At 35.3% G+C, this 22,016-nt stretch overlaps 2 protein-coding genes across 2 annotated transcripts; one reads left to right on the forward strand and one right to left on the reverse strand.

The window, feature by feature from the left end:
- LOC122274628 (dual specificity protein phosphatase 1) lies at positions 1-4,280 on the reverse strand. Its single transcript, XM_043083653.1, has 6 exons — positions 4,123-4,280; positions 3,116-3,261; positions 2,851-2,986; positions 2,169-2,289; positions 1,569-1,714; positions 1-229 (listed from the first exon to the last, which is right to left on the reverse strand). Exons 2-6 carry the CDS (start codon positions 3,221-3,223, stop codon positions 204-206), a joined length of 537 nt encoding a protein of 178 aa, XP_042939587.1. The 5' UTR covers positions 3,224-3,261; positions 4,123-4,280; the 3' UTR covers positions 1-203.
- An 8,339-nt stretch (positions 4,281-12,619) lies between these two features.
- Positions 12,620-21,336, forward strand: LOC122274638 (probable aspartic proteinase GIP2). The gene is made up of 3 exons (XM_043083659.1): positions 12,620-12,631; positions 15,172-15,176; positions 20,023-21,336. The coding sequence occupies exon 3, from the start codon at positions 20,043-20,045 to the stop codon at positions 21,333-21,335; it is 1,293 nt and encodes a 430-aa protein (XP_042939593.1). The 5' UTR covers positions 12,620-12,631; positions 15,172-15,176; positions 20,023-20,042; the 3' UTR covers position 21,336.
- Positions 21,337-22,016: the final 680 nt, after the last annotated feature.

Consider the following 22,016-nt stretch of genomic DNA (forward strand, 5'->3'; position numbering starts at 1 on the left):
TTCAAGCCCAAAGACTATCCCTCTTTGATATGTAAAATGTCCAATGATTAGGTATATAAGAGTTCAATCGTACCTATTTTGCAGTACATTTCAAAGGCTAATCAAGAGCATCAGTTTCTATAACAGCTGACCAGTTCTGTACAGGGAAGATTACATCGCATTCGGTTATAAACCAAAAGCAATCTGTAGTGCTTGGCGTCTCCTCATTTCACTGTCATATTCTTCTCATCTTCATTTGACACATGCGAAACAAACATAATTTCCAGTCACTTTAAAATTATAAAAATAAAATAAAATAAAATTAAAAAAAAAAAAAAAAAAAGAAGCTAATCAATATGTGTTAAAGCACCAGCAATAACAACAATTTGTATAGGCCATGCAACAAACATAAGTGTTGGGAGTGAGAAAACTGGCAATGCTAAACACCATCTTTAGGGCCACAACAGATGTTTGGTCGAGACAAAGACTAACTGAAGCATTCATCACATGCAAACATAAAAATTCACCATTATTTCAGGTTATTTCTTAGAACATAAAGAATGTTGGAATTATATATACTATACATCAACTCTCTATATAATCCTGATAGAATTAGAGAATAAGCACATGAAGCACTGTCTTGCATTCCTTGCATTCCCCATGTACGCCTCAAAATTTATTATTCATTTTTTATTCACTTCATATATGAAGGACTTGCAAAAATATCCAAAGATTTGAGAACTTCCCAAATGGGAGAATGGTTGTGCAATGTGCAGCAGATTCTACTTATTCTATTTTCAAATCTATGAAAAAATTGAAGAGAAAATTGTCTGAGAGATAAAGGTCTTGATTATAGAAGGTATTTTAGGCAACTCCAGTTCTCTTTAAAATTTTATACGGATGGTTTTAGTTTTTCTTTTCTTTTCTTATTCCCCATACCAAGCCAAAGAAGGTTAGCATGTGAATGGTTTATTCATAGGAACAACTCGCAAGAATTGAGAAAAGCTAACCAACCACTTTGTCATAAAGTACCATCTCAACAGGCCAAAATGAAGTGCTCAAATGTGCTCATTCTACTCTGTTAGGGGGCTAACCTGTTATGTTGTGCTCCAAATTGGGGAGTGTCTTTGTGTGAAAGTAAAACAACCAAGTCCCATAATTACAGGTACTACTTCTTTGAGAATAACAGAAGGAACAAGACTACTATGGAGAAGCAACAGGGGTGGCGAATTTAGCAGGGAGTTGTTAGTTTGCAGAATGTTAAACAACTAAATTTACAAGTTCTACGCATTTTCTTTGAAGCTGATCGAGGATGTTAGACCATAGAATTTACAGCAAACAAAAAGGTTTGCCAGTTTATCCAAGAACATTCTTTGAAATAGAACAATTACCTTATTGCAAAAAGTCATCAGTATTTTGAGATGATGAAACAAGAATCTATGCTTGGTTTTAAAAGACTCACTGGGTTAATGGTAACTTCTAAACTACAGTGATTTCCTTCACCTCTTCAAAGTTTCATGTGGATGATAAGAAAGATGAGAGTGTAACATAAAATCTAAATAAAATAATAAATGTAAAAATCAACACACCTTGAAGAGATTTTTCGAAGTCCGTTAATTGTGAAATAAAACCAGAGTTAGGAGATGCCAGGGGCCGTCTGCTCTTCACATGCTCCAGCGCTTGAGATAGGCTCATTCCATGCTTTTTCATTAGATAGGCAACAACAATGGTCACACTGAAACCCAAACATGCAAAACCTAAGTTCCAAGTAATTAATTACAGCTTTTGAGAAAGTTGTAAGTTCAAACACGATCACAGACCAAGTACAAGCCAATTCTTTGTACATAGTATGCTTCCAAATTCCACTTATTTAGTGAAGCAAAATATGGTTCCTTTTGAAAGGTAGATTTTACAAGCCTTCTGATGCAAAATAATAATAATAATAATAATAATAATAAGTAAAATAAGGCTTGAATCAGGAAAACGCTATAATATTATAACCACTAAAACTAGCAACATCATAAGAGAAAAAGCACAATAAAAATCAGAGAACATACTAACTAAAAATAACAAAAAATAACGATAGGGCTGTAAGTTTCTGAATTTTTTACAAGCCTTCTGATGCAAAAACCATGGGCAAGAAGATGACCCTGAAAGTGAGTAGTCTAGATAGGGTAGGAAAACTTAACCTTCTGGATTTTCCCACAAAGCAGTGAACCAAAACACCACCACCCAATCTTTTAGCTTCATCAATAAAATCAAAAGACTCATTGAAGTACTGTTTTATATCTGTGTCTTCTCTGTCGGTGACTTCCTCGAATTACAAAAATAAATGAATTCAGTTCTAGAAGCTCAACAAGATTCAGAACAATGATAAGCATCAATAACTTCCATGTCAAAATACTTAAATCTTCAACGCATTAAAACCCTTCTAGGTGGCAGCAATACAACTATAGATGTATATATGTGATAAAATAGAGAGAGAGAGAGAGAGAGAGAGAGAGAGAGAGAGAGAGAGAGAGAGAGAGAGAGAAACTAATGTAAGATGCTATTGTCAGGATGTATAGATGTTTTTTTATAAGTATAAATTTATCAGTAGACATGACAAACACAAATGGACATCACCTTCAGATGCAATAAATAGTTAAAAGATCATGGTAGCTACCTGACAAAAACTGTTAAGTTAGACACAAGGGGTAGTCAATGGAGTACTCTGCTCAAAGACAAATAAATTAAAGAACAAATGGAGAAGAGTAAACACGAGAGCCTTAAGGAGACAGTCACTAGTGTGTGTGTGCGCGCACAAACACACACACATGTTTGAATATTTTTGAAAGATACACATTTCCGCCAGAAGGAAGAAGTTTATACCATTAATGACTTTATATTCAAAATCATTTGGATGTGCAGGTGGTAATGAACTAGCCACAGTCAGTATGTGTGTGACATTCAAGCTTTTCAGTGCATTCTTGTTATTCGCAGCTCCGATAGATCCCAAGAAAAGACCCTGACAAATGAAAGAGATAAACGCAAAGTGACCTCAGCAGCAAACACCACATTAATAGAGAGGCAAACAAAACCAAGGTGATAACAGTAAAAGTATTAAACAGGGTCATGGAGTCAAAATTTCAATCACCTCTTCAATTTTGCATGGAATATTATCCTCTTTAACGCATCTTGTCACATTCATAACTCGCAAAAGCACTGCTAATTGTTTCCTGATGGACTCATCAAACTGATTCATTGTAGGAAGAAACTCGAGCTCTTTCTCTTCTTTTCTCCCTACGAAACAGGCATATAATTTTTTATTTTTTTTATACGTAAGAAGTAAATTTTATTGATTTGAATGAAGTAGGCATAGCCCATGTTAAGTATACAAAAGAAAACCTAAATACATTCTAGATTAGGGACAAAAGATCATGAGCATTGTTTCCATCAAGTACAATGGCTGAGAACCAGAGCATTAAAGTGTGCATAAAAAAAATTCTGAAGCTCCGCCATTGTGCGCTCCCAAGGCATATAGTTACTAAGGAATGAGAGATTCCCCAACAAGTTTCTGGCGTAAAAACACCAAGGAACTGCGTGTTTCTCCTACGGTACCTATAATTTAATTTCTGTCTCACAATTAAAATTATGAAAAAGCAATGATTCTCTATTCTATCAACACCACTCAGAAAGTGATATAAGACTGATTTGTGCTTCCTCACTTGATGCATAATACCATATCTACACTTCCGAAATCCATTATCATTTTACGTCAAGAAAGTATCTTAAAAACAATGATTTGATTAAGCCAAGGAGAAATCATACATCTAAACACGCGTGCTTGCAATCACAAGACTTTATGATATAGATACAACACCACCGAGCTACCTTGAAGAATTGATATCTTTTTAAAATTTCAGATAAAAGAAAAAAGGAATTGAAACTAGCAATATAACCCAAACCAGCAATAACAACTCAACAGAGATCATGATTCACATCGAACAGGCCAAACCAATACGTGGGTAGTTCCCAAAAAAACAAAAAATGCTTCTCAATAACAGTACTACTAAGATCGAATTAATCACATACATGACAATAATCAGCAGATTATAGAAATAAGAATCAAAGGGGAAAGAAAAGAAAAGACAACAAACTTACGGACGAAGCTCTGAATCGAGCGGAATTGAAGCCTGGGAAAGACTGAATATTCCGAGTTAAAATTCCTTCCTTTGAGTCAATTTATCGGCCCTATTTGAGCAAAAGATTTACGTTGTTTTTTTCTCTGTCGGCAATATCCATTATTAGAGCTTTGGGCCTTGGTATTGAAGTTGGGCAAAATACGTGGCCTCCTCACTTCTCTGAGTTAAGAAGATTATTTTGATAGTTAGATAATAAAATGATACATCCGTAATTATTTTGAGAAATAATAATTATGGTTGTGAATGTGAAAGCATCATGTAATTATTTTAAATAAAATAAATAAATATCAAATATATAAAAAAATTAATTTTTTAATAATAGACTTCATTCTTTTTTAAAACAATTACATAACGCTTATGTATTCAACGTTATATGTAGCATTACTCAATTATTATATAAGTAATGCTAACTACAAGTCTTGAATCTCACTAATAAAAAATAATTTTTTTTATATTTTTTTACAAAGCCTTGCAAGAGGTTTGTCTATTTGAGATTTGTACAAATTATTTTTATTATTTTATAATTATTTTTAACTTATTTTATAATTAATTAATATAATTGGAATTTGTAAAGAAAAATATTTCCAATATTTCAAAATTATTTATAATTTTGAAAAAAAAAATGTAGTTTTTCCTTGTTATGGAAATAAAGTAAGATGTTTTAAAGAAAAACATTTTTACACTAGAATATCTCAAGTATTATTTTCTTTAAAACATCTTACTTTATTTCCATAACAAGGAAAAACTACATTTTTTTTTCAAAATTATAAATAATTTTGAAAAAAAAAACCTTCTAACAAGATTTTATTTCTAAACATAATTTTAATGTATCCCACCATTTTTTCAAATTCCAATAAAAATATTTTTAAAAACTTTCTTGATCCACACATATTTTCAATACATTAGATCACTTCATAAGACTACACAAGAACCCATCTTAAAAGTTTTCTAAAAGGTTTTAAAGATTTACCAAAAAACCCTCACGCCCAAACATTCCCATTTTCGGATACCCGTTCACTGCTGCAAATTAGGAAATGTTTAGAAGAGAGATGAGATAAGATGATAATTTTGTAAATAGTAGTAGGATATTTTGTGAATAGTAATAAGATAATTTTAGTTAAGTATTTACTGTTTAGAAAGAAGGGAGAAAATGTTGAATAAAAAATATTATAAATTTAAATATTGTTAAACTATAATTTTTTAATATAAATTTTATTTTAGGATTTGAAAATGATGAATTATTTTTTATTTGAAAGTTTGAAAAAATTGTAATTATTAGTTTGAAAAAATTATAACGATTAGATTAAAAGTGTTCTTATTTTAATAACGTTAGAGAAGGAAATGAGATATAATGAGATGAGATGAGATGAGATGAGATGGAATAAGATCTCATCGGTTGGGATGAGATGAAAATTGTTTCCAAATGTCTCCTTAATGTATGAAAATTTAAATAATAAGAAAAAAAACTTATAAGTAGGACTATTATTGATTATAGGACAATGTTGATGGTGTGCACCCTAAATATGCACGTCAATGCAAATGGTTTTATTTTTCTTTTTTTCTTTCTAGTATTTTTAAAAAAACCTTAATTATTAAAAAAATAATTAAAATATAGGAGTGGACATATTTAACAAATATATTTACAAACCATACTATCATCTTCCTTTAATTATATTAATTGGTTGACTTGTAGTTCATAAAAAAAAAAGTTAGAAGGTAGTGGGTTATAATCTTCGCAAAGAGTATTAGTGATATAATCATTACATATGATGCGTTCGTGCTGTCAAAAGATATAATATGCTAGAGATAATAAGAATGTAAATTTATAAAATATTACTAGAGATTGTAATGACCCTAATTTCAAGAAATAAAAACAAAAGAATAATTATATTTAAATGCATTTATATCACACTATTTATACAATATAATTTGATTTAAAATATAAATTTTAAAAGAGAAGTAATATTTGTAGTTATAGAGTGTGCGAATACTTCGTATTCTTTTTGAAAATAATGAGTAAGAGTAAATATAGACCAAAATGAAAAAAAATTATATTTTTAATAGTGGATCTAATTTTTTTTTAATAAGTGCATGACACTTACACAACCCATGATTATATATGATATTACTTTTTTAGTGACAAATTAAGTTATATTTAGATAATTGCCGTATTAACCAAACATAACTTTAATGTTATTAGAAGAGGCATATCTAACATAATTGATATCTACTTTGTTGATGTCGTGTTTTACAGCCTGAGCAACTCCATGACGGGTCAATATGTTTATACAAATATGGTGAAATGAGAACTCGGGGTGGTGAGAAACATCTCGAATGCCTAAGTCAATTTTGAGTTCTCAGTCTGTGAATTTAGAGGAGCTCCAGTGAAAGTGCGAGTTTTTTTTTTTGTCGTCGAGGGGGTGATATGCTAGAGATAATAACCTAGGGTCCATATTGTGGTGTTTCCAACAGTTGGCCGTTTTGCAGGCAATGAAGTGACCTCGAGCCAGAAACCCAAGGACATGCCAGGTGTGACGCCCCCAAATTTCGTTTGGGATCGGACGAACATTTGAAGCGTCGAGACATGCAACACAAGGTTACCTGCCCCCGTTCATGACATATAAGATGCAATGTTCCTAACATGCATCTAACAATATGCAATATTCGCAGCGGATAAATTTTTTTTCTTTAGCAATACTATGCACTAAATTGAAAATATCCCAAATGCTTAAAACATACTTCATACATAAAAATCCATTGAACAACTAAGATCACAACACTAGTCCAAAATGGTTATGATCCAAAAAGTACTAGAGATGCAACTCAATCGTACAAGTAGTAATTTGCGTTAATTACTATATTAACATTGATGTCGCACCGTCGCTTAGTCAACTGTGTCTAGTTAATCAGCTCATGATTCTCCTTCAGGTCCTGTAACAAGATCTACCATTTGGGGGGAATGGTAGTTAGGACTACCAAAGTGAGATTTGATTACAAATCTCAGTAAGTTAACAAAATACTTCCACACAAGCTAATGATGCATGGATGACAGTAAAAGCATAAATGCATAATCAAATTCATAAGTAATTAAAACATAACTTGGCGTACAACATAGCATAATTGACATAACTTAAATTGAAACATGAATTGAACTTGACTTGACATGAATTTGATCTGAAACTTGACTTAGCATGAATTGCTTTGAAACTTGAATTAACATGAACATGATATGAAAGTTAACTTATCATGAACTTGTTCTGAAACTTGACTTAACATGAACGTGATATGAAACTTGACTTATCATGAACTTGTTCTGAAACTTGACTTAACATGAAAAATACATACTCCACAGTTGTTGTGGCCCTATGTATTCTACACAAACTTGACTTAACATGAAAAATACATACTCTACAGTTGTTGTGGCCCCATGTATTCTACGTGTAAATACATACTCCACAGTTGTTGTGCCCCCATGTATTCTACGGAAACTTATTCTTTAACAGCTTAAATACATACTCCACAGTTGTTGTGGCCCCATGTATTCTACGTGTCACAATTGCTGTGTCTCACGTAGTGTATGCGCCACAATTGTTGTGACCCCATACATAAGTAATCAAGATGAAACGTGACTGGAATGCGAAATGACTGAAGCCCTGATGTAACATAACGTGACTTGAACATAACTTGAAATACATGACCAACTTGAGATAGAAATATTTCGTAATATGGCATAACATATAATAGACAACATATTTAACATGACATACTTGCAACAGTGAATATTACATGACTTGACATACATGTAATAGATGGCATACTTAACATGACGTACTTGTAAGGTACAGTAATACATGACAGAATATATTATGTAACAGATAAAAATTGATGACATAATAAATTCTGTATAATAAACAATTACGTGATAATTTGGCATGGCATGACATATATGATAACACACCTACATACACTGTAGTTTCTTTACTTAGCATACATATACAGTAGACTGCTAGTAAGTTAAAAGCTAACTTACCTCGATCTCCGCGTTTCTTATAAAACCTTAAGCGCGATCACGAGGAACTATAATTAGTGATTCTAAAAGTTAGCATTAAATCACTAATAAATTAAAATATGAAAAATACTAACTTAAAGAGTAAAATTTCCATTTTACTCTCTGCATGTAGGAAAATGACCGTTTTACCCATAACTTAAGGATTTTGTATCCTAACTCCAGATGTCACCAAAATTTACATACCTCGTGTAAATTTTATCCTCAATTCAAATATCAATTTAGAAAAATTTAAAACTAATCACAACTATTAAAACTCCATAGGGCCGAAATTCCCATATGCTATTTCCATTGATTTTTGTTTCCAACTTGTTTTGATCAACCTTTTGATCTATGACTTATAAATATGTGATCTTCAAACCAAACCATCACATGGTTTAAAAAGATATCCTAAAACATATATAAACTTCTAATTCAAGATCACATGGTTAAAAATTAACCAAAACATAAATTTAGCCAAGAACATCCACACTTTGGCTTATTTGAATATCTCTTTGCATAAAATTTCATATCTTTGAAACTAACATCAAATATTTTCAAAATAATAATATAACATGTATATAAGATGCTTAGGATCCTCCAATAAAATTATCAAAATCATTGGAATAGGTTTAAACCACCAAAGAGTTAAACTTTCTCAAAACAGAAACTGTTTTTCCTCTTCTAGTTTCTAAGTTTCTAAATCTAAGAAAATCTTTCATCAAAACCTTTAATCATGCAAAAATCCTCAACCAATAATCATATACACATGTTAACAATACTCTATAAAAATTTCGGACCCATATCTATCCATTAGCTTCGTCAAAAACTCCAAACTATAACATATTCTCCAGTTTATCTCCCAGAATGACATTTCTATAGTTTATATAATATATTACTGACCAAATGATCTTCAAATGGGACAAATAAGATATCCACGTAAACTAGACTAAAAAAGGAACAACTTATATGAAGGAGATTTTATGATAAAACACTTACAAAAGCTTCGAAATGGGCGTGCAAAAGAACTCCTAAAAGCTGTCCGAGAGAGAGTGTTTGATATTCTTTTAATGGAAAGTGTAAATGAAGATAATTTCGTGGGGAGGGGTGGCTGGAGATACTTATGGATGAGATATGGAAGAGATGAGGCTGGAGTGAGAGTTAAGTGTAGGACTCTCTTACCCGAAATGAGAGTTAAGTGTAGGACTCTTTTACCCGGAGTGAGAGTGGAGTGTCGGACTCTCTTACCTAATAATATCTACAAAAATCAACTCAACATATTTTTACCCAATAATATCCATGAAATTAGCTTAAAATATTTTTATCCAATAATATACACAAAATTAGCTTAAGATATTTTTATCTAATAATATCTACAGTTTTGAACAGACGTTTCGCCCGAAATTATGAAAAAGTGTTATTGCGCCATAAGACCTTAAATAACCCTCCAAGTCTAATGGTACAAACCATAATACATTTTGACACTTCTAACTATCTCCAATAATCAAAAACACACTTCTGATACCATAGTAAATAATAACACTAACTATGTAGTTAGACAAAAACCTATATGATTAATGGATTCGTGAAAGCTTATAGAGTCTTCACGAGATTTCTAAAGTCAATAGAAATTCCACAATTAAATTTCTAGCGGGCTGTTACACCAGGTCTCGAGAAACGTGTTGAGTGACATCGTGGAATCCAACTGAAGTAAACCCACAAAAGCTTGAAGAGCAAGCAATGGGCGCATGGGAAACATGGTCCAATACCCCACCTAGTGCATGGGCGGACTTCCCACTACCTCAAACCCTCCGAAGGGCTGGGGAGAACCCGAGGTTGTGACGCCCCCAAATTCCGTTTGGGATCGGACGGACATTTGAAGCGTCGAGACATGAAACACAAGGTTACCTGCCCCCGTTCATGACATATAAGATGCAATATTCCTAACATGCATCTAACAATATGCAATATTCGCAGCGGATAAATTTTTTCTTTAGCAATACTATGCACCAAATTGAAAATATCTCAAATGGTTAAAACATACTTCATTAATAAAAATCCATTGAACAACTAAGATCACAACACTAGTCCAAAATGGTTATGATCCAAAAAGTAGTAGAGATGCAACTCAATCGTACAAGTAGTAATTTACGTTAATTACTATATCAACATTTATGTCGCACCGTCACTTAGTCAACTGTGTCTAGTTGATCAGCTCCTGATTCTCCTTCAGGTCCTGTAACAAGATCTACCATTCGGGAGGAATGGTAGTTGGGACTACCAAAGTGAGATTTGATTACAAATCTCAGTAAGTTAACAAAAAACTTCCATACAGACTAATGATACATGTATGACAGTAAAAGCATAAATGCATAATCAAATTCATAAGTAATTAAAGCATAACTTAGCGTACAACATAGCATAATTGACATAGCTTAAATTGAATCATGAACTGAACTTGACTTGACATGAACTTGATCTGAAACTTGACTTAGCATGAACTTGCTCTGAAACTTGAATTAACATGAAAAATACATACTCCACAGTTGTTGTGGCCCCATGTATTCTACACAAACTTGACTTAACATTAAAAATACATACTCCACAATTGTTGTGGCCCCATGTATTCGACATAAACTTGACTTAACATGAAAAATACATACTCCACAGTTGTTGTGGCCCCATGTATTCTACGTGTAAATACATACTCCACAGTTGTTGTGGCCCCATGTATTCTACACAAACTTGACTTAACATGAAAAATACATACTCCACAGTTGTTGTGGCCCCATGTATTCTACGCATCACAATTGTAGTAAAATACATACTCCACAGTTGTTGTGGCCCCATGTATTCTCCACAAACATAATGTACTCAAGATGAAACGTGACTTGAACATAACTTGAAATACATGACCAACTTGAGATAGAAACATTTCGTAACATGGCATAACATATAATAGACAACATATTTAACATGACAAACTTGCAACAGTGAATATTACATGACTTGACATACATGTAATAGATGGCATACTTAGCATGATGTACTTGTAATGTACAGTAATACATAACAGAATATATTATGTAACAGATAAAAATTGATGACAGAATAAATTCTGTATAATAAACAATTACGTGATAACTTGGCGTGACATGACATATATGATAACACACATACATACACTATAGTTCTTTTACTTAGCACACATACACAGTAGACTGCTAGTAAGTTAAAAGCTAACTTACCTCGATCTCCGCGTTTCTTATAAAACCTCAAGCGCGATCACGAGGAACTGTAATTAGTGATTCTAAAAGTTAGTACTAAATCACTAATAATTTGAAATATGGAAAAATACTAACTTAAAGAGTAAAATTTCCATTTTACTTCCTACATGTAGGAAAATGACCGTTTTACCCATAACTTAAGGATTTTGCATACTAACTCCAAAAGTCACCAAAATTTACATGCCTCATGTAAATTTTATCCTCAACTCAAATATCAATTTAGAAAAATTTAAAACTAATCACAACTATTAAAACTCCATAGGGCCGAAATTCTCATATGCTATTTCTATTGATTTTTGTTTCTAACTTGTTTTGATCAACCTTTTGATCTATGACTTATAAATATGTGATCTTCAAACCAAACCATCACATGGTTTAAAAAGATGTCCTAAAACATATATAAGCTTCTAATTCAAGATCACATGGTTAAAAATTAACCAAAACATAAATTTAGCCAAGAACATCCACACTTTGGCTTATCTGAATATCTCTTTGTATAAAATTTCATATCTTTGAAACTAACATCAAATATCTTCAAAATAATAATATAACATGTATATAAGATGCTTAGGATCCTCCAATAAAATTATCAAAGTCATTAGAATAGGTTTAGACCACCAAAGAGTTAAACTTTCTCAAAATAGAAACTGTTTTTCTTCTTCCAGTTTCTAAGTTTCTAAATCTAAGCAAATATTTCATCAAAACCTTCAATCATGCAAAAATCCTCAACCAATAGTCATATATACATGTTAACAATACTCCATAAAAATTTCGGACCAATATCTATCCATTAGCTTGATCAAAAACTCCAAACTATAACATATTCTCCAGTTTATCTCCCAGAATGACCTTTCTATAGTTTACACAATATTTTACTGACCAAATGATCTTCAAATGGGGCAAATAAGATATCCATGTAAACTAGACTCAAAAAGGAACAACTTATATGAAGGAGACTTTATGATAAAACACTTACAACAGCTTCGAAATGGGCATGCAAAAGAACTCCTAAAAGCTGTCCGAGAGAGAATGTTTGATATTCTTTTAAAGAAACGTGTAAATGAAGATAAGTTCGTGGGTGATGGCTGGAGATGCTTATGGAAGAGATAAGGGAGATGATAAGGCTGGAGTTGAGAGTTGAGTGTGGTTTTCTCCTACCCAAAATATCTATAAAATATTATCTCAAAATATTCTATCCAATAATATCTATAAAAATCAGCTCAATATATTTTCCAAATGTGGAGTAGACTTGGAAGAGTAAGGTGGCTAAAATCTTTCTATGTGTATTTTAAATCTCTATTCTTAAAATATTTTCCAAATGTGTATTTTGCTTAGGTGTCATGATCTCACACCTTGATTTCCTTCACAATTCCATCTAATGGTTTCTCTTTGTGCCAAGTATCTAATACTATTCATTATGTGTGGTTAAGATCTTGCCAAGTGTCCAAATAAAATATCGCTATCCTAATTTGAACATTTCACACTATGATTTTGAAAACATTGCGCTCAGTACATTTACCGAGGTTACTATTCATTCCAAAAATAAACGTAATAAACTTAGTACTGAAAAATTCTAAATATTTAATTAAGCCTAGTGGTGTAGACTATAATGTATTCTGACACTTTTAACTATCTCAAATAATTAAAATCGCATTTCTAGCACCATAGTGAGTGATAACACTAACTATGTTGACAGGCTAAAATTTATGCGATTAGTCGATTCGTGTAAACTTACAGAGTTTTCACGAGGTTCCTAAAGTCAATAGAAATTCCTTAATTGAATTTCTAGCGGGCTGTTACAGAGGTGCTGTCAAGTCATTGATGATACAATCAAACAGTCACGATATGCCAAACATGCACCAGAGGGACTAGCCTGAAAAGGACAAAATGAAATGTTTTGAATTCTCACCATACATGTATGGTGGGAATTCAAGCAGTACTGTGAGAGGGGTCACTCTCAATGTTGGGCCAGACCGCATGGGCCAAGCCCACAAGGCATTGATGAAAGGATAGCCTGGTAGGGCGAAATCAGTATGAGAGAATAGGATGGGTTGGGCTGGGCCGGGCCAAGAAGGGTGGGGTCGACCTAGGAAACTCATAAAGAAGTAGTAAGGTAGCACGCACGAGGCATGGGATTGAGTCATAAGGCCTAACACTTCTATTAGTTGACAATCCGCACTCACAAGGTCAAGAACAACCATGACCCTTGGGCACCGATAGTTAGACAGACTTGGAAGGTGGGTATGCCTGATCGAGGCCATGCCGCATTTAATCAAGGATGGGACGAACATGCCACAACATGGACCTTAGGTTGTCAGCGATCGTCATGATTAGGCATGGATGGCCTGTCGCATGGCAGAGAGTTGGTAGAGGACACAACCTAGGTATGGAGCGGCACCTCCATGATCAGCTTGTCAAGGAATCGCTCCTACCAGGTATATATATATCCCCCTCTCGGGGACAAAAAACGTGCTAAGCACTTTCACTTAAGCTCCACTAAATTCATAGATTGAGAACTTAAAACTAGCTTAGGCATTAGAAGTGTTTCTCACCACCTCGTGCTCTCATTTCACCATATTCACATGAACATATTGACCTGTTGCAGAGTTGCTCAGACTGCAGAACACGACATCAAAATACCCCCTGTGCGAGACTCTCATATAGTGGGTAGATATCAAAATAGGCATAAATGTGGCCTCTGCTAGAGAATTATTAGTTGACAAATTAAAGTCCTGTGTCTTTGAGCTCTCTCCTTTTTCAATAGGTGGAGACGAACTTCAATGTTATTGGATTACATTTTAATTCCAAACCCAATATTACAATAATGTTAAACACATATAATATGCATTGGAAGATGCTACATCTACTCAGGAGTTCCAATCAAATGATTTGCACTCTTGCCTAATAAGTTTCATACTCATTTCTTATTTACCTCAGAATGTAATTATATGTGAAAATCTCAGTTTCATTTTTGTATTTTGTAATATTTTCAATAAACAAACAAAAAACACTCAATATTACCACTTGGACGGTGAAAATAATAATAATAATAAAATGGAAACGCGAGTAGTCCTAAAAGTAGACTAGCCCACAGAGTTGCAAATAAAACCCACCATTACTACAACAACCAACCCTCTGTCTCCTTTGCCCACCCTCTTCACGTTTTTAGATCTCTCTCATGAACTAGCCCTCTAGCCTCTCACCTTTCTCACGCGGCGTGAAATTTCAGAGAAATCGTCTAGAGTTGTTGGGTCTCTGTGTGGAAGCCTGGTTGTATTTGCAGCGTCTGATTTGATAGGAGATTCAACTGCAAACCCCCTAAGCAAAATCTTTTGAGCCGTTTTGATTCTTCATGGACTTGACCAGTTTGCTAGGATTTAATATATATTATATTATTCTTTTATATGCTTGTCACATTGTATTTACTTACTGTCTGAAAATAAATCTCCTGCAATTCTTTGAATATAGTCACGTTAATAAATCACATAAAACTTATATTGCGTGTAATTGAGTTTATCTTTTTATTTTATCGCTCGTGGGATCCATCTTCGCACCATTTGGAGCATGTTTCGGTTCCAATATAATGGTAGAATCAGTAATTGTGTCGAGGGAGTCAACTTTTATTTTATTGTGTGATATATTTATATAAAGAGTAATGATAAATATAATCATAGAGCGTGTAAATTCTATATACTCTATTTGAAAAAAAAAATGTAAAGTCTACTGTCCAAAAAATAATTTTTTCATGATAATTCTAGATTTACTTACTTTTTTCAAAGAGAATGACTGAGACTTGCACATCTTAAAACTACCAACATCATTTCTCTTATGTAAATTAAAACGAGATTGAAAAATCATCAAAACATAACTACATATAAAATTATATCTCCGTAATTTGCAACATATATGTAGAAATAAAATTCTAAACACAACTTAATATTTGTTTTAGATTCTAACGACAATATTTCATGAAATGATATTCATCTATTATTATTTTTATAATAAGATATTTAGAATTTATTTTATTCATATAAATTATCAAGTGATCTTTTAGAATGTCATCTTTTGTTCTAATATGTAAGCTACTTTATCAGATTTTATGCAAAATGTAGATATTTTCGTATCACATTAAATATAGAATGCTATAATTAAGAGTTTAAATAAATTCATTTATTGCTTAATGAAGTCTAGAGGATAAAAATTTTCAACTATTTTTTATGTAGATCATTAATCGTAAATAATTTTTCTTATATTTTCACTTTGAATTCGATATTAAGAAGCCCGATATTGTATATAAAAAAACTTTGGGATCCATGTGACTCCCCCATATCCCACGTACAGACACGTGAAAATTGAGACGTTGGGATGATGACAACACAGGTCACTACCCTATCGCCAAGTGCCAAGTGTGTGTATATGCAACAAGTATACAACAAAAACACGCAGCGAATAAATAAAGTCTTGTAACTAAGTACTAGAATTTTTCTATGTTTAATATAAACCCGTTCAAAACATACATAATAAAAAATTACAAGTCTCAAATATCGTTTCAATCCAAACTACAAGGCATAAAACTTCAAATCAATACTCCGGCGGAGCCACCTTCTCAGGCTCAGCCTCCTCCCCGACCTCTGCATCAAAATCTACGATACCAAAATGGTGCCATAGGTAAGTAAAGATCCAAACGCCACAAGATAAAAACATACTAAACTCAAACAATATGCATGAAAGAATGCAAATGCACATATGTTATAAAACCACATTTTTCCACGCACGCCAAAATCCCATTTTAGTCCAAAACATATCTTTTAAATATAACCTCGCCATTATCCCCGATAATGGCCCAAAAACCAGATCATCAGAGCACTGTAGGCGGGAATCACAGGCGGGACTCTACCACTATCCCTGCTCACCACCGTCCCTATGCGTGTATCGTAGGCGGGAATCACAGGCGGGATTCTACCACCGTCCCTGCTTACCACCATCCCTACGTCGCATGCACCGTAGGCAAGAACCTCAGGCGGGATTCTACCACCGTCCCTGCTTACCACCATCTCTACACGTGCTTCTGACTCAAACCAGTTAATCCAACCGTTCACATATACCATAAATCATTTCTCGCTTACAAGCCCAGTTTTCATTTTACAAACACATGTACATGCATGCAACTATACGAAAATCCGGTTTTTCCTTTTTAAACATGAACATGCATGCACTATACAATGCAAACATCAAGGCACAAATATCTCCAACAAATATCAACAACAACCAAATATAAATAGCTCCATCCTCAAATCAATCCGACCCCTGACTCCTTGGACTCAGTTCGGCAACCAACCAATCACAATTATTTGTTTAAGCAAAAAATACATTTAAATCTTAAAGCAAGTTTGGAAAATACTTACAACGCTATAAGGTATTTTTTTAAGAATCACGACGTTGTAAATGGCGGAGAAAAAGCAACGTAACAGTGTATTTTATACTATGGTCGTGGGTTGTAAAACACCCACTTTCGAACGGGGACAAATCAAGACTTGGAATTGATAGGAAATGGTTTAGAGATGTTTATGAAGTTAGTGGAAGTGAGTTTTGGCCGTGGGTGACGGTGGAAGTGGAAAAATGGCAAATTGGAGTTAAGCTCGTGGGAGCTGTTCCGGCAACGGATCGAGCCGGAAATGGGTCGGTTATGACGGCAAGAGGTAGGGGATGAAGGTGAAGATATGGTGGCCGGAGGTGGAGCGATGGCGCCGGAAATGGCCAAAAACGTCGCTGCTTAGATGGGCTCTAGGTGGCAAACGATGGCTCGGATGGAGGTGAGATTTGGTGGGAAGGTGTGCCGGCTGAAGAGGGAAGTTTCTGGGTGGGTGGTGTCGGCCACGCCACCGGCGAGCGGCGGTTTTGGGCTGAGGAAGCAACCGGCGACAGAGAGAGGGAGAGAAGGTGCCGTGACTTCCAGCCGTGCGTGGCGGCTAACGGCTGCACGGGTTGGCCTGAAAATTGAGGGAGGTGATCACCGGCCAGAGGGGAGTCGACTGGTGGGGGCGGTGCACTGCACAGCGGCGGGACGGCGGCTAACTGGGGGGCCGAAGTTGGACGGCGTTAGTGAAGAGAGAGGGAGCGGACATAGCGCACGGGGGAAAGAAGAGGAAAAAGAAGAAGAAAAAAAAAGAAAGAAGGAAGAAAAGAAAGAAAAGAGAAAGAAAAAGAAAAAAAAAAGGGAAAAAGAGAAAGAGAAAAGAAAAGATGGAGAAAAGAAATGAGGTTCAATCCTCACCTCCGAAATCTAAAAACTGATCCGACGAAAACAATTTTAAAAACTATAAAAAGACTAAAATAAATTAAACACCACATCAAACTAAAATAAAACTAATTAAAATACAATAAATTAAAATAAAAGAATCAATATATTAATTAAATTAAAATACTCTTTCAGTGAAAATACTCGTAAAAATAGGATATCACAATCCTATTAATAAACTTATTATTTCTCATAAACTTAGTTTTAATTTTAATTTTAAAGGAGTCACATCCTTAAAAATATAAAATATATAGAAATTAAACAAAATTTTGGGATTATAAGAAAAAAATTGGGATTATAAGAAAAAAATTGGAAATGGACACTTCTAGATATATTAAAATTTTTAGAAACTATATGAAAATTATAAATTTTTTGGGGATCATATTCTATATCTATATAATTATGTATAAAATGTAGGGGTATGTTTTGTTTTCAAAAAGTTGATGCCCCCCTCAACTAAAACGTGGGTCCGCCACTGCAGTCCTACCCACGATCATTGATAGAACCCAGACTATTAGGACAAAATGTGCCAATTATCGATCTGGTGGAGTAGAGCTGGAGCGTTGATGGAGTATTTATGCTGCAGAATGTACCTTCGACAAATGCCAACAACTGTCCTCACTTGGAGGATAGTGTCTACTCTCTCATGATTTGGCTTTCAGAAACGCTTAAGACCGGTCGAGCTGTAAATGAGTGAAAAACAGCCCTCCATTCATATAGTGCCACGTAGGAAAAAGCAGTCTGTAGACAAATGGGGTCAACCACAGGGAATCATCACATGTAATCCGTCTGTTTCTGCCTTCTCCCAGACGCCCCATCTCGCATAGCCCTTCTCCCGGACGCCCTCCCTTCTCCCGGACGCCCCATCTCAGCACGACGCCGACGGACGCCTCGCAGCACAACGCCGACGGACCCCGAAAGTGTAGAAAACGAGTGGGAGAAATCGACGTGAAAAGCTTTAGATGAGAAATTGACGTGAAGAGTTCAGCACCTTCCGGACGCCTCCCAGCACAACGGTGACGGACCAACGCATCTCACGGCCCGTCCGCAGCTCAGCATGACGTCAAGAGTGTAGACGACGAGAAATCTACGCCTTATCAGTCTGAACCCGACGCCGAGGCCGACGTCGCTGCCCCTCTGCCACTATTATCACCCCCTGATTTTTCATGGCTGACAGTCAGGTAGTTTGCTCGAGAAATCGAGCCACGGCCGACGTGCGATTGGTGGAAAAAACAAAAATCGAGCTTAGTGGAGGAATGGAGGAATCGATTTACAGCCCAACGTGATCTAGAATGTTAGGGCTTGAGGAGAGAAGACGCCGCCCGTTTTGTCTTTCTGATTTCAAGTGCCCCAAATTATACTCACATGTAATGCAGGTCTACGTCCGTCTCGGTGGAAGGCTTACGTGTTGGGTTTTTATTGGCTGGCTGTTTTTCACTCATTTACAGCCCCGACCGGTCCTAAGGTTATCCCTTTGGCTTTTCCCAAAAGTCTTGAAATTTGCTCCGCACAGAAAATGTCCTAAGATCTTGATCATGTCATAATATAATGAAAAAAATATAGTTATAAATATAATTGTGTATTAATTTATATATCAATGTAATGTGATTGGTCAAAAAATAAATTTTATTAAAAATAATATTAATTTAAATTTAAGTATGAATAAATCAGTATTGATACACAGATTAATGTGCGATTATATTTATACGTAACAAAACTCTAATATAATTACTTCTTCAGAATCCTTGCTTAGAAGCATTTTGAGTCTCTCAGCCTGTGCTAAAAAGCGCAGCTGCTCTTGTGCGCTACTAGTCAGCCTACTACGTTAAACACATTCAATTCATCCTTAAAAATAGAGGACCACGTATTTATCCTCCTCCCACCAAAAAAACGTGCGCTGGATTTGGATGTCCCAAAAATCTAGTACGACTTGATACTTATCCATAGAACCCGAAATCTTCTCACTCACTCAGATCACTTTCACGTGCCAACACACAGAGAGAGAAGACAAACACTGGTTGCCTTTATAGTGGGCATGACACATTGACACGAGTCTAAAGAAGACAGAATCTACTCAGCACTTATCCACACCGCTATTCCAGCATTCCCACAACGAGAAATTTCCCACAGCTAGTCAATCTTTAAACGGCCGCGGCGTCCCCTCGCAACATGCACTAGCTTCCATTCAAATATTCATTTAAACTCTTAATCAATCGCTCTCTCACGCCCGCTCTGCCGATTTCGTTTCCATGGCTTCCTCGTTTCAGTTCCTTCTTCTTGGTTCCTCCTTTATGTACCTTACCTTCGTATCTCTAGCTCAGACGTTTCACTCCCCGAACGCTCTGGTCTTCCCCATCACTAAAGATGTCAAAACCCTCCAGTACGTGACCACAATTCTTCATGGTACTCCTCTTGTTCCCATCAAGCTTGTGGTTGATCTCGGCGGCCCATTCCTCTGGACAGATTGTGCCTCCAGATACGCATCTTCTTCTAGCCGTCCGGTCCCTAATCGCTCGATCAAGTGCTTAACCGCAAAAGCCCATGTTGTTGGGAGTAAGAATTGCCTATCTGGTGCCCAGAAGTGTGAGATTTTCCCAGAAAACAGCATCACACGACTGGGCGCACGAGGAGAACTGGTAGAAGACACCATAGCCATCCAATCTGGAGATGATTCAAAGGCCGCAGGCCTGACCGCCACCGTCGTCCAGCAATTTCTCTTCTCCTGTGCGCCCCCGTTCTTACTGAATGGCATAGCTAGTGGTGCCAAGGGAATGTTAGGACTCGGAAGGACTCGTATTTCTCTGCCGTCGCAAATCTCCTCGGCCCTAGGCACTCACCGGAAATTCACCATCTGCTTATCATCATCGGAGGGCATCATGGTATCCGACCAAGGGCCTGATCATGGGTCTTTTTTTGGCCCCGAAATCTCAAGGTCGCTAACGTACACACCCCTTGTCACTAACCAAGGTGATAACTTGTTACCAGAATACTTTGTTGGCATCAAATCTATCAGCATAGAAGGCAAGAGGCTATCACTCAATGCATCACTTCTATCATTGGATGGAGAGGGCGTTGGAGGGACCAAACTAAGCACGATTGTCCCCTACACCATGATGGAAAGCACAATATATGCCACATTTATCGAAGCATATATCAAGGCTGCGTCTTCCATGAACATGACTATGGTGGCATCTGTGGCGCCTTTTAGCCTTTGCTTCAGCTCGAAAGGAATCGAGAGCGGGAAGTCGGGGCAAAAAGTGCCAGTTATAGATTTGATGCTGCAGAGTGAGATGGTGAAGTGGAGGATATTGGGTGGAAATTCTATGGTCCGGGTGAACAATGAAGTGATGTGCTTGGGATTTTTGGATGGAGGTTTGAACCCAAGGACTTCGATTGCGTTGGGGGGATATCAGTTAGAGGATACTTTGTTGCAGTTTGATTTGGGTAGTTCCATGTTAGGATTTAGCCAGTCTCTGTCGATGATGCAATGTTCTTGTAATTCCGTCTTCAAATTTGACTCCTGGCCTGTAGAGCCGTTGTAAATGATTTTTTCTGTCTTCCAATCTCTTGCAATGTGGGGTTGGTAGAAATCTGTCTCCTAACCCACTAATTTTTCTTGTATTAATGCGAGCAAACAAAATATATACTTTTAGGCTGTGCTTGATCGACCAATTTGAATTATTCTTAGAAAAGTTATATTGATTACAACTTTAGTAAAGTTTATATTGATAAGATTTTCCAATTCCATTGATTTAAATTTTAATTGCTTTTGAGTAAAAATAATAAATACCCATTCCCCCTACCAAACCGTCCACCAGAGTGTAGAAGAAAGCCTCGGCACCACCCATCCTTTCCCCTTCGATCCCCTTTTTGAGGCCATCGCCCACAATAGCTCACTTTCCATACGTACACACGCAACATCTTTGTGGGATTTCTTACATGTTCACTTCTGTTGGCCATTAAGATTTTTTATTTTAAATGTAAAATTTTTATCTAATTATTATAATTTTTTTAAATCTCCATACAAAATATAATAAATAATTTAATTTTTTCTTAATTTTTTCAAATTTTAAAATAATAATAATATTAAAATATAATATTTTAATATTTAATTTTAAAATTCAAAATTTTCATTTGAGAAATCTAATGGCCAAGCATCATCTAATCCATATAAAAAAAAGGAAAAAATCTAATTGAAAGTACAATTGTGTATTAATATATGC

Source organism: Carya illinoinensis, chromosome 1, assembly GCF_018687715.1.
Source record: "Carya illinoinensis cultivar Pawnee chromosome 1, C.illinoinensisPawnee_v1, whole genome shotgun sequence".
In the NCBI taxonomy this organism is placed as follows: domain Eukaryota; kingdom Viridiplantae; phylum Streptophyta; class Magnoliopsida; order Fagales; family Juglandaceae; genus Carya; species Carya illinoinensis.